At 38.1% G+C, this 13,406-nt stretch overlaps 1 protein-coding gene across 2 annotated transcripts in view; it reads right to left on the bottom strand.

Moving 5' to 3' along the window:
* Positions 1–1,380: 1,380 nt before the first annotated feature.
* Positions 1,381–13,406, bottom strand: part of MCMDC2 (minichromosome maintenance domain containing 2) — a 47,503-nt gene continuing 35,477 nt past the window's right edge. For both annotated transcript variants that reach the window (XM_061438887.1, XM_061438888.1), the window contains 2 exons: positions 7,236–7,345; positions 1,381–1,759 (listed from right to left, as the gene is read on the bottom strand). In XM_061438887.1, coding sequence (XP_061294871.1) covers positions 1,593–1,759; positions 7,236–7,345 — 277 coding nt within the window. In that variant the 3' untranslated portion in view covers positions 1,381–1,592. The remainder of the gene's footprint in view (positions 1,760–7,235; positions 7,346–13,406) is intronic.

Raw genomic sequence — 13,406 nt, 5'->3', positions numbered from 1 at the left:
GGTTTGCTTTTACATTTATGAATTAAAAAGGGATCTGGGAGTTAATCTAAGGAAAATTGCAATTTTTCCTAATTCTAGTATACATAATAATATGCTCAATTATTAAGCAAGTAGTGACAGTCCAGTCTGTCCAGGGCATGCGAATTTGAAAACAACTGAAATCCTACCAAGATGGTTTAAATTTAGCTGAATCTTGCTTTTCCCCTGTTGTGTCCCACAGTACATAAAATCCTTGCTTTTATCAGGGTTATAATTTCAGTTTGGTAAATCAGTATAAAGTGTACAGCAATATCTTTATAATGCCTTCCCATCAGGGGTGACATTTGAAAACCATTTTCACCTGTATTTGATACTAGTCCTTTTCATCAACAGAATCTGAACACTTCACAATTAATTGTAAAGAGGATGCCATTTTATAGATCCGAGTTTTATAAAGAAATGTGTTTTGCCTTCATCTCATAGGGAACAAAAAACAAACCTAAATACATAAACCACAAAGTAAAGGCTTTAACTTGTGATATACATTTTTTTAAAAGACGAGGCTTGCCTTCTGAAAACACTGTATAGTCTCTGGCACTAGTGGATATTCAATAAATACAGCTGAATGAATGGCTAGGAAGTAGAATAATAAATGATGAGTAGAGAGTCTAGAGTCTCACTCTAGAGAGTGAGACTACCTTCATGGTTAAACTCCATGAAGTACCCATTTCTATAGAACTGATGTGTGATAGTGTCTTGGTTGATAAGGTGGCAATTTTGTGATGACATTTGCTTTTTAGTGAGTAGTCTTTTACTAAAACTTTGGAAAATGAAAAGGTTTGGGGGATTTTATAAGTATATTTTCTCATCATGTCCCTACCTTTTCAGAGTAGATATCGTCCCTCTAAAAATGAAGACAGGGTTTGAAAATTGGTTTGTTTGCATTTTGGTATCTTGCAACTGGGTTTAAGGAGCCAATTACTGCTCTTCAATTCAGTGTAACTTTTTTTTTTCATTGAACCTGGTTTAAAAATGGAAAATTTCCAAAGCTTTTTCTTATCCTAAAATTAGGGTTTCTAAAACAATGTAATAGACATGACAAAGCATGAAAAGTTCTTAAATTGAAGGCTTTTGGTTATATAAATGCTGTTGTTTACCCATCAATTTGTCAAGTTCACAAATTTTTAAAAAATGGTTTTAACTTTGTAAATATTTAAAGTGTTACTGCCATCTTGAGACAAATAGGGGGAACTACACAAAAACACAAAACTTACCTTTTTTTTTCCATTTCTTAATTTGTAACATTCTTTATATTTTAATATGTGGGTCACTGGTATACTAGGCTAACCAGAAGTTCTTTCTTTTAATAAAATTCTCCTAACATAAATTGCTGCTGCTGGCTTTGAGATTTGGATTAGTGTTTATTCCATTAGCAATTTGAAGAAATATATTTTAAGATGACATTCTAATGTGTCCTACACAATGTAGGTACATTCTAATGTAGGTACATTCTAATGTATGTACACACAAGATTGCCTGAAGCATCACTTAAATCATTCACACTTTTTTCCATTGCTTAAAAAGGAATGAAGAAAAAAAAGTTTCCTCACTGCCTATTCATCACTAGCAAAAATAGCTGTCCCAGGTCCATATGTAGCAATAAACTGCTGGAGCTGTTGTTGGCACTCAGTCAGATAGACATCCCTTTGCTCTAAATAGTCTTCATTATACTGTTCAAATGGAAACACTGCATTTGGAGCAACACAAAATACAGCGGCCCCTAAGTGAAGAAGGAAAAAGTAAAAATGAGAAATACTTCAAATGCTAAATGTGAAGGCATACTTTCAACAAAAAAGTTTATGCCTGCATTAGGTTGCTAGGCAGAAAAACAATAATTGGTATTGATTTCACTTTAAATAAAGAAGCCTCAAATGGGCAGTTGCACTGCCTGAAAAACCTGTTTCTCTTCTAGCACACTTTATCTCCCCCCCTACCCCACAGTGACTATTATATTCCATTCTGTTCCCCTCAGACCGAGGCCTTTACCTTCACACATGCTCCAGATCCCATCGTCTCTCACCTTTTTAAAGACTTCACACTTCTTTCTATAGTGTCATTAGTTTACTTTCTACTGCACGTCATATGAACTATTACCTTCCATCTTAAAAAAATCCCTTCCTGGACCACACAACCTTCTCTAGCTAATACTCTTTATTTCTCTCTTCATCTTCACAATCAAACGTCTCAAAGTTTGTGTGTGCTATCTCCATAGCCTCACTTTGTACCCCACCTAAATCCCAACTCCATTGAAACAGCTCGAATCATGACCGTCCACAACCTCTAGATGCCAAATCTGATCTTCAAATTCTCAACACATGATACAGTTGACCACTCCACTCCTTTATTGAAAGACTTTTTTCTTGACTTCTCTAATACAACTGCTTCTCAGTCTCATGAGTTAGCTCCTCCCCCTCAACTCCTTTTCTAAATACTGGAATTCTTCAAAGGCAGTCGTGTGGTTCTCTGTATAGTCTCTCTCTCAGTGATTCCATCCACTCCATGGCTTTGAGTACCATCTCTGTACTGATGATACGTAAATTATATTTCTAGTTTAAAACTCTCTTCTAAACCCCAGATTATTGTATCTGTCTATTGATATCTCTCTAGGATGTCTTAAACGTGTACCTATAATTTGATTCTCCACCCTTGACCCAACAAGCTGGGTTTTGAAGAGGTAGAGGAACCAGAGATCAAATTGCCAACATCTGCTGGATCATCAAAAAAGCAAGAGAGTTCCAGAAAAAACATCTATTTCTGCTTCACTGACTATGCTAAAGCCTTTGTGTGGATCACAAAAACTGTGAAAAATTCTTAAAAAGATGGGAATACCAGACCACTTGACCTGCCTCCTGAGAAACCTGTATGCAGGTTGAGAAGCAACAGTTAGAACTGAACATGGAACAACAGACTGGTGCAAAATTGGGAAAGGAGTATAACAAGGCTGTATATTGTCATTCTGCTTATTTAACTTCTATGCAGAGTACATTATGTGAAATGCTGGGCTGGAAGATTCACAAGCTGGAATCGAAATTTCTGGGATAAATATCAATAACCTCAGATATGCAGATGATACCATTAATGGCAGAAAGCAAAGAGGAACTAAAGAGCCTCTTGATGAGGAGAATGAAAAAGCTGGCTTGAAAGTCAACATTCAAAAAACTAAGTACATGGCGTCCAGTCCCATCACTTCCTGACAAATAGAAGGGAGAAAAGTGGAAGCAGTGACTGATTTTATTTTCTTGGGCTCCAAAATCACTGCAGATGGTAACTGTAGCCATGAAATTAAAAGACGCTTGCTTTTTGGGGAAAAAAGCTGTGACAAACCTAGACAGCATATTAAACAACAGAGACACCACTTTGCCAACAAAGGTCCATATAGTTGAAGCTATGGTTTTTCCAGTAGTCAGGTACAGATTTGAGAGCTGGATCATAAAGAAGGCTGAGCGCCAAATAATTGATGCTTTCAAATTGTGGTGTTGGAGAAGACTCTGGAGAGTCCCTTGGACTGCAAGGAAATCAAACCAGTCAGTCCTAAAGGAAATCAACCCTGAATATTTACTGGAAGGACTGTTGCTGAAGCTCTAATACTTTGGCCACCTGATGAGGAGCCAGCTCATTGGAAAAGACCCTGATGCTGGGAAAGACTAAAGACAAAAGGAGAAGGGGGTAGCAAAGGATGAGATGGTTAGATAGCATCACCAACTCAATGGACATGAATCTGAGCAAACTTCAAGAGAGAATGGAGGACAGAGGAACCTGGCATCCTACAGTCCCTGGGGTTGCAAGAGTCAGACTTGACTTAGGGATGGAACAGCAACAACAACAACTGGACCCAAGCCTTTCTTTCTAGTCTTGGTAAATGGCAACATGATCCACTCAATTGCTCAAGGCAGAAACCTGAGAGTTTTCTTTAATTCTTCCTTCTCCCCACTGCCCCAACTCCTAAATCCAGTTCACAAGCACAGGTATTGGTTTTTTTCATCCAAGAAAAACATCGCTGAGTAGGGCTTATTTTCCTATCTTTAACACTTACGGACTTCTTAACATCATTTTGCTTAAGACTTAAAAAAGAATATACCTAACTGACACTCATTATGGAAACAAAAAGTAACTAAAGGAAAAACTTCACATAGCTTTATTTCCCTCAACAAAAGCTTTCTTAAATGCTTCAATAAAGTCTTGACAAATAGTTATCAAGTGAAAATAGCCATATTCAGTGACAGGAGTCCTGAACATTGTAGTACCATATTTCCTAAATTCAAAAACATACATTTTTATCTTCTTACTGAAATCTAGTTTTGTCTTAACATTTTGATGGTGATAGTTTGTCTTAGTAAAATTGGCAGCATTTTTTCTTAATAGTACATAATGTCTTAAATTTTATCAAGTATATTTTAAAATATAGAATAAGAGTGTAAAGATAAAGCAAATTACAAATAAAAATACATATCCTTATTTATTGCTAGTTGGGAACAAATGATTTTCAGTGAGTGAATGTGTTAGTTGCTTGATCATGTCTGACTCTTTGCAACCTCATGGACCGTAGCCCGCCAGGCTCCTTTGTCCATGGGATTTCCCAGGCAAGAATACTGGAGTGGGTTGCCATTTCTTTCTCCAGGGAATCTTCCTGACCCAAGGATTGAACCCAGGTCTCCTGCATTGCTGGCAGACTCTTAACTGTCTGAGCCACCAGGGAAGTTCTTAATTCAGGATGATAATTAACATTTTCTGAGGGTCATGAAACTCTAAGACATACTCCATAAAACTTAATGATTCCTCTTCCTAAGCAAGAAGGTAGAAAGCAAATACATATACAAATTCACATGTAGCTTAGGGATTCACAAGCCCCTAAGGACTCTCTCAGTATCCATGGATCCTAGGTTAAGAATTCTTGATTTAGATAAGAACAAAGGTTCTAATGGATGTCTGTGAAAAATTATTATAAATTGAATCTGAAGCAAATTAAAACACTAAATATATACACACAGAAAAGTCGGTGTTAATACTTCATTGCCCAGGGCTGGAACTGAAAATAGAGTAAAAATCTCACTAAATTGGAGTCGTGAGACCAGAAGGGGGAGCTCTCATACAGGTACCTCTCAACATCAATATAGATCCCAACAGGAAGAAACAAACCTTGCCATCTCCAGCAAGAAGTGACACTACTCTAGTACCACCAGCAGGAGGAAGAAGATTTGAAAGATTTTTCTCCTTGCCTGACAACAGCTCTGCCAAAGAGAGACTGTCACAATGTAGCTAATGAAAAGACACTAAACTTGGAACTCCCAGTTTTCTCCAATGGACTTTCTATTACAACCCTCCCAACTGTTTTTCTCCTCTATAGAAGAGTTTCTTTTTCTTTGCTTTACCAGATTTGCGATGTCCTGAATTGCAATTCTTTCCTGCTCCTGAATAAAAACCATTTTCCTGGTAAAATAACTGGCTGTTTTATTGTTATGTTAGCAGAACCAATGTTTGAAGGATGGTGTATCTCATCAAAATTAATGTCTCATAATAATTCAAATTGCCAATATCCACTGGATCATCAAAAAAGCCAGAGAGTTCCAGAGAAACATCTATTTCTGCTTTATTGACTAGGCCAAAGCTTTTGACTGTGCGGATCACAATAAACTGGAAAATTCTTCAAGAGATGGGAATACCAGACCACCTGACCTGCCTCTTGAGGTCAGGAAGCAACAGTTAGAACTGGACATGGAGCAACAGACTGGTTCCAAATAGGAAAAGGAGTGCATCAGGGCTGTATATTGTCACCCTGCTTATTTAACTTATATGCAGAGTTCATCATGAGAAATACTGGGCTGGGTGAAGCACAAGCTGGAATCAAGATTGCCAGGAGAAATATCAATAACCTCAGATATGCAGATGACACCACCCTTATGGCAGAAAGTGAAGAGGAACTAAAGAGCCTGTTGATGAAAGTGAAAGAGGAGAGTGAAAAAGTTGGCCTAAAGCTCAACATTCAGAAAACTAAGATCATGGCATCTGGTCCCATCACTTCATGGCAAATAGATGGGGAAACAGTGGAAACAGTGGCTGACTTTTTTTGGGGGGCTCCAAAATCACTGCAGGTGGTGATTGCAGCCACGAAATTAAAAGATGCTTACTCCTTGGAAGGAAAGTTATGACCAACCTAGATAGCATATTAAAAAGCAGAGACATTCGTTTGTCAACAAGTCTGTCTAGTCAAGGCTATGGTTTTTCCAGTGGTCATGTATGGATATGAGAGTTGGACTATAAAGAAAGCTGAGCGCCAAAGAATTGATGCTTTTGAGCTGTGGTGTTGGAGAAGACTCTTGAGAGTCCCTTGGACTGCAAGGAGATCCAACCAGTCCATTCTAAAGGAGATTAGTCCTGGATATTCATTGGAAGGACTGATGGTGAAGCTGAAACTCCCATACTTTGGCCACCTGATGCAAAGAGCTGACTCATTTGAAAAGACTCTGATGCTGGGAAAGATTGAAGGCAGGAAGAGAAGGGGACGACAGGATGAGATGGTTGGATGGCATCACTGACTCAATGGACATGAGTTTGGGTAAATTCCAGGAGTTGGTGATGGACAGGGAGGCCTGGAGTGCTGCCATCCATGGGGTCGCAAAGAGTCAGACACAACTGAGCGACTGAACTGAGCTGAATAATTCAAAAAGAACTTTGTAAGGATAATTCTCTTTACTCTCACCTTTAACAGCTCTTTTTATATTTTTATTAGCAAAACCATAATAAGCTTCTTTGATTTCAGATAATTAAATGCTATAGTCACAGTATTATAACTAGTAATTCAGAAAAGGTGGTGATACAAGTTGATCATATTTTTTTTGGCTTAGTGTCTAATTCCACTGTAGGGTATTTGCTTGACAATTATATGTTGCATGATAATTTAAAAGGAAGATAAATTTAAAATCATTTCATGCATCATACTAAGTACTTTTTTTTTCAGAATTTTCTAAGCAATGCAAAAGTTAAAGTATAGGAATAACCATGGACAATTAGGAAATTAATATCAAATAATGATACGACCTGTAAACAATAATTAAATGTTTAAATTCAAACTGGACTTATGTTGTAGAAATTTATTATTCTTTAAAATAATATTTAATATATATGTAACATCTTAACAGATTAAGAATATTTAAGTTTAAATATAATTTGTAGTGATCATTAATAACTTAATAGATTACCATATTTCAGTGTTAGAGATGTTTCAAATAATAAGGCTGCAATTAGTACATCTTCTTTAAGCACTTTATTCCTTAAGTTCAGTCGAGCATGGGCTTCAGATAGGGAAACTCTAAAAGAAAATTGAGGCCAATCAAAATATGCTGATATTATAAAGAATATATATTTTGGCAGGAAAAAAACAAGATATGTGTGAACATAAGCCACCCTTAAAGATCAGCATATTCTTATTTTTAAAACAGTTTTAGTTTCTTTACAAAGCATTTTTTTCCTACCAAGTTGAATAGACTGTTTCAGAATGAGGAAGTCTCCTGATTTGTTATCAGAGAATTGTCTTTTATCCTGGTTTTTCTTTATTATTCTACACATTACCCTCCCTAAGTTCTGTTCAGTTAAATACACAGCTAGAAAATTAACTAAGTATCTCATAGACACGTGCTTGGTCTTTTCTCCCAGTTCTTAACCCACTGGAAGTCCTCATAGAATCCTGAAATTTCTGTGTTGGAAGAGATTTTAGAGAGCAAATTACAACATCCCATCAGATAACTGAATTTTCTATACAGCATCCCAGGATACTTATTATTTGACCTCTTTTGAACTTACCCTAGGATTCACTCAGAATCGGGAAGCAAGCCATTCCTTTATTATTTTTAAGCTAGCTTTAAGGCACTTGACGGAGAAGGCAATGGCACCCCACTCCAGTACTTTTGCCTGGAAAATCCCATGGACGGAGGAGCCTGGGCTCCAGTCCATGGTGTTGCTAGAGTCGGACACAACTGAGCGACTTCACTTTCACTTTTCACTTTCATGCATTGGAGAAGGAAATGGCAACCCAGTTCAGAACACTGAACATTCTCCAGTGTTCTTGCCTGGAGAATCCCAGGGATGGGGAAGCCTGGTGGGCTGCCGTCTATGGGGTTGCACAGAGTGGGACATGACTGAAGCGATTTAGCAGCAGCAGCAGCAGCAGCAGCAGCAGCAAGGCACTTGAATGATTGTTGGATGTAGGAATCAGAAAATCTGAACTATGTCTCTAGAAATTTACTAGCTGTGTGAGTTTGTATGAATCATTTAATTTCTGAGATTTTTTTGAAGCTCTGCTATAAAATGGGGATAATAAAAATTAATAGGGTTATTGTGATTTCAAATAACGCATTTGAAAATTTGGGGACTCACCCACAAAGCTTATATAAATGTAAACTGAAATTGGTTTCACTGCAATTTACACCCACTGGTCCCTGTTTTGTCCTCTGGGATTTCAAAACAAATCTAACACTTCTTAAATGAGACAGCTCTTCAGATATTCAAAGACAACTTTTCTAGTTGCTCCTTAGTTTATTTTTTCCAAGATAAATATTCCTAGTTCTATTTTTCTTTTGGCCACATTCCACAGCATACAGGATCTTAGTTCCCTGACCAAGAAACCTGCACCCCCTGCTTTGGAAGTGTAAGGTTTTAACCACTGGACCACCAGGGAAGTCCCTCTTAGTTCTTTTAATATGTCATGTGACATGATTTTCATGCCCCTTATCATCCTGGCTGTTCTTCTTGTGACCAAATTTGGTTAATATTCCATTTCAGTACAGTACTAAGGTGTGATTTGATCAGTAGAGAAGACTTGGGGCAGAATTAGCATTTTCTCACTCTTGATACTATGTTCTATTAATACAACCCCAAATCACAGTATTATTTACGGCCCTATTACATTACTTATTCATATTAGACATAAAAATATGAAATCTCAAATCTTTTTCATATTAAGGCAGATCACCCCTTTCCCATGCATTCACACATGTATCAGGGAGGTTGGGACCTAATTAAAGACCTTCAGTTCAGTTCAGTCGCTCAGTCGTGTCCGACTCTTTGCAGCCCCATGAATCACAGCAAGCCAGGCCTCCCTGTCCATCACCAACTCCCAGAGTTCACTCAAACTCATGTCCATCGAGTCGGTGATGCCATCCAGCCATCTCATCCTCTGTCGTCCCCTTCTCCTCCTGCCCCCAATCCCTCCCAGCATCAGGGTCTTTTCCAATGAGTCAACTCTTCTCATGAGGTGGCCAAAGTATTGGAGTTTCAACTTCAGCATCAGTCCTTCCAATGAACACCCAGGACTGATCTCCTTTAGGATGGACTGGTTGGATCACCTTGCAGTCCAAGGGCCTCTCAAGAGTCTTCTCCAATACCACAGTTCAAAAGCATCAATTCTTTGGCGCTCAGCCTTCTTCACAGTTCAACTCTCACAGCCATACATGACCACTGGAAAAACCATAGCCTTGACTAGATGGACCTTTGTTGGCAAAGTAATGTCTCTGCTTTTCAATATGCTATCTAGGTTGGTCATAACTTTCCTTCCAAGGAGTAAGCGTCTTTTAATTTCATGGCTGCAGTCACCATCTGCAGTGATTTTGGAGCCCCCAAAAATAAAGTCTGACACTGCTTCCACTGTTTCCCCATCTATCTGCCATGAAGTGATGGGACCAGATGCCATGATCTTCATTTTCTGAATGTTGAGCTTTAAGCCAACTTTTCACTCTCCTCTTTGACTTTCATCAACAGGCTTTTTGGTTCTTCTTCACTTTCTGCCATAAGGGTGGTGTCATCTGCTTATCTGAGGTTATTGATATTTCTCCCGGCAATCTTGATTCCAGCTTGTGCTTCACCCAGCCCAGTATTTCTCATGATGTATTCTGCATATAAGTTAAATAAGCAGGGTGACAATATACAGCCTTGATGTACCCCTTTTCCTATTTGGAACCAGTCTGTTGTTCCATGTTCTAACTGTTGCTTCCTGACCTACATATAGGTTTCTCAAGAGGCAGGTCAAGTGGTCTGGTATTCCTATCTCTTTCAGAATTTTCCACAATTTATTGTGGTCCGCACAGTCAAAGGCTTTGGCATAGTCAATAAAGCAGAAATAGATGGGGTTTTTTTGGAACTCTCTGGCTTTTTCAATGATCCAGCGGATGTTGGCAATTTGATCTCTGGTTCCTCTGCCTTTTCTAAAACCAGCTTGAACATCTGGAAGTTCATGATTCACATATTGCTGAAGCCTGGCTTGGAGAATTTTGAGCATTACTTTACTAGCGTATGCTGCTGCTGCTGCTGCTGCTAAGTCGCTTCAGTCGTGTCCGACTCTGTGCAACCCCATAGACGGCAGCCCACTAGGCTCCTCTGTCCCCGGGATTCTCCAGGCAAGAATACTGGAGTGGGTTGCCATTTCCTTCTCCAATACATGAAAGTGAAAATTGAAAGTGAAGTCGCTCAGTCGTGCCCGACTCTTAGAGACCCCATGGACTGGAGCCTACCAGGCTCCTCTGTCCATGGGATTTTCCAGGCAAGAGTACTGGAGTGGGGTGAGATGAGTGCAATTGTGCGATAGTTTGAGCATTCTTTGGTATTGCCTTTCTTTGGGATTGGAATGAAAACTGAACTTTTCCAGTCCTGTGGCCACTGCCGAGTTTTCCAAATCTTTCAGGATTTGAAATAGCTCAACTGGAATTCCATCACCTCCACTAGCTTTGTTCGTAGTGATGCTTTCAAAGGCCCACTTGACTTCACATTCCAAGATGTCTGGCTCTAGGTCAGTGATCACACCATCGTGATTATCTGGGTCATGAAGATCTTTTTGTACGGTTCTTCTGTGTATTCTTGCCATCTCTTAATATCTTCTGCTTCTGTTAGGTCCATACCATTTCTGTCCTTTATCGAGCCCATCTTTGCATGAAATGTTCCCTTGGTATCTCTAATTTTCTTGACGAGATCTCTAGTCTTTCCCATTCTGTTGTTTTCCTCTATTTCTTTGCATTGATCGCCAAGGAAGGCTTTCTATCTCTCCTTGCTATTCTTTGGAACTCTGCATTCAGATGCTTATATCTTTCCTTTTCTCCTTTGCTTTTCACTTCTCTTCTTTTCACAGCTATTTGTAAGGCCTCCTCAGACAGCCATTTTGCTTTTTTGCATTTCTTTTCCATGAGGATGGTATTGATCCCTGTCTCCTGTACAATGTCACGAACCTCTGTCCATACATTACATTTGTCCTATTAATTTTCTTGTTGCTAGACTAAAATAATAATTTGAGTCTGTGAAGATCTCTCCAGAGTTGCTTATTTACAAATTTGATTATCATGTTCCTGATGTCCTCACCCAAGCTTCTTCTAAAAATTTTGACCAGGACAGAATATATATATATATATATATATATATATATAGTTTTTCAGGGAAAGCAAAGAGCACTGTTCAGCTCCACTTCTCTAGAAAAGCATGAAAGTGAAAGTCACTCAGTCGTGTCCAACCCTTTGGAACCCCATGGATTATATAGTCCATGGAATTCTCCAGGCCAGAATACTGGAAAGGGTAGCTTTTCCCTTCTCCAGGGGATCTTCTCAACCCTGGGATCAAACCCAGGTCTCCCGCATTGCAGGTGGATTTTTACTAGCTGAGCCACAAGGGAAGCCCAAGAATACTGGAGTGAGTAGACTTTCCCTTCTCCAGGGGATCTTCCCAACCCAGGGCTCAAACTGGGATCTCCTGCATTGCAGGTGGATTCTTTACCAGCTGAGCCACAAGGGAAGCCCAAGAATACTGGAGTGGGTAGCCTATCCCTTCTCCAGGAGATCTCCCGATCCAGGAATCAAACTGGGGTATGCTGCATTGCAGGCAGATTAAGCATGGCTGGTGTTAATAGGCACCTGTCTATAGAAGCGGGAGAAAAAGTCAAGGTTTATGACTCTTCTGAGAAGTGCTTCATTTACTTGACTATTTCATAAGACCCATTTCCATCTCTAGTATTTTATTTCTACAAGAGGAAAAGGTAGAGTTGTCATATTAAACTTAATTCTGTCTTATTCTTGGATTAGTAGAGTCAAATGTAAACTGAGGCTATGTGAGTTTAAAAATATCTTTTCAAGACAGAGGAAAAAGCAAATAAGATAATAGGGCTTTCAAACCTTTAAGCTCTGAGTATTTGAAATATTACTTCAGAAAACAGCATTATATAATTCTGTTTGCCATTTTAAAACATCACAGTTAATTTCTACCTTCCCTTTCTGTCGCAGTTTTTTAGTTCTATGAAGACAGAGTTGGGGAAATTAACTAAACATATTTATCTCTTTTAGTCCTACACTTGACATTTCCTATCAGTCCTCCACTTGTCTTATTTTATACTGCAGTCATAACAAGATATTTATTTATATAATAGATTGTTTTTACCCCTGGTCCTACTTCATAATTTGGGTTGAGATTACATATTAATCTATATCAAATGAAATAATGGTCTATCAACAGAGGACTGTTTAAATTATGGAATAGCCACATCATAACACAGTAAATCTGTAAGGGAGCTATTAAAACAGAATGAGGTAATTCTTTATGTGTTGATAGTAAGATATCATGATATGTATGCATGATTCCATTTGGGCAAAAAGAGAATATCAACATGGCTACATATGTATTTATGTATTATAAAAATATTTTTATATAATATGTTAAATAACATATTAATCTAAAATATATAACATTTAAATAAAATATGTACTTAATATACATCACATATTTAAACTATATATTTGTATATGCTAGTATCTGAATGGGTAATTTATGAAAGGACAGACAAAACCTCTTAGCAGGGATCATCTCCAGGGAGTGAGATAATCACAGGTAGGGTTAGCAAGGGACTTAACTCATTATTTTAGACTTTTCTTTCACTATGTCCATACTTTACTTTTATAATAAAAATTAGTTTTAAAAAACTTCTCAAGGAACAATAGTACTTGAGTGTACTAAAGTGTTTAAAAGTACAAAGAATAACATAATTTTTTTTTCTAAGCTCAACTATAAAATATCTAGAAAGTCAACTGACTCAATGGACATGAGTTTGAGTAAGCTCTGGGAGTTGGTGATGGGTAGGGAGGCCTGGGGTGCTGCCTCCATGGGGTCTCAAAGAGTCGGACATGACTGAGTGACAACTGAACTGAAGTGAACTGAACTGAACTGAACCACATTTACAAAAAATAATCATTTGCATTAAAAAATTCAGTCAGTGCATTTTTTTCAGATGTACCTGATACCAGGTATCCAATAAAAAGTAATTTAGTGAAAACAAATTGTTGGAGGTTCAAATGATGTAAGGCTATAACAGAAGAAATAATTAAGTTACCTTAAATTCTTTTGGAACA

This window comes from Bos javanicus, chromosome 14 (genome assembly GCF_032452875.1).
Source record: "Bos javanicus breed banteng chromosome 14, ARS-OSU_banteng_1.0, whole genome shotgun sequence".
Lineage (NCBI taxonomy): Eukaryota > Metazoa > Chordata > Mammalia > Artiodactyla > Bovidae > Bos > Bos javanicus.
Note: the sequence above shows the minus strand (reverse complement) of the source record. Positions and strands in the feature narration are given on the sequence as shown.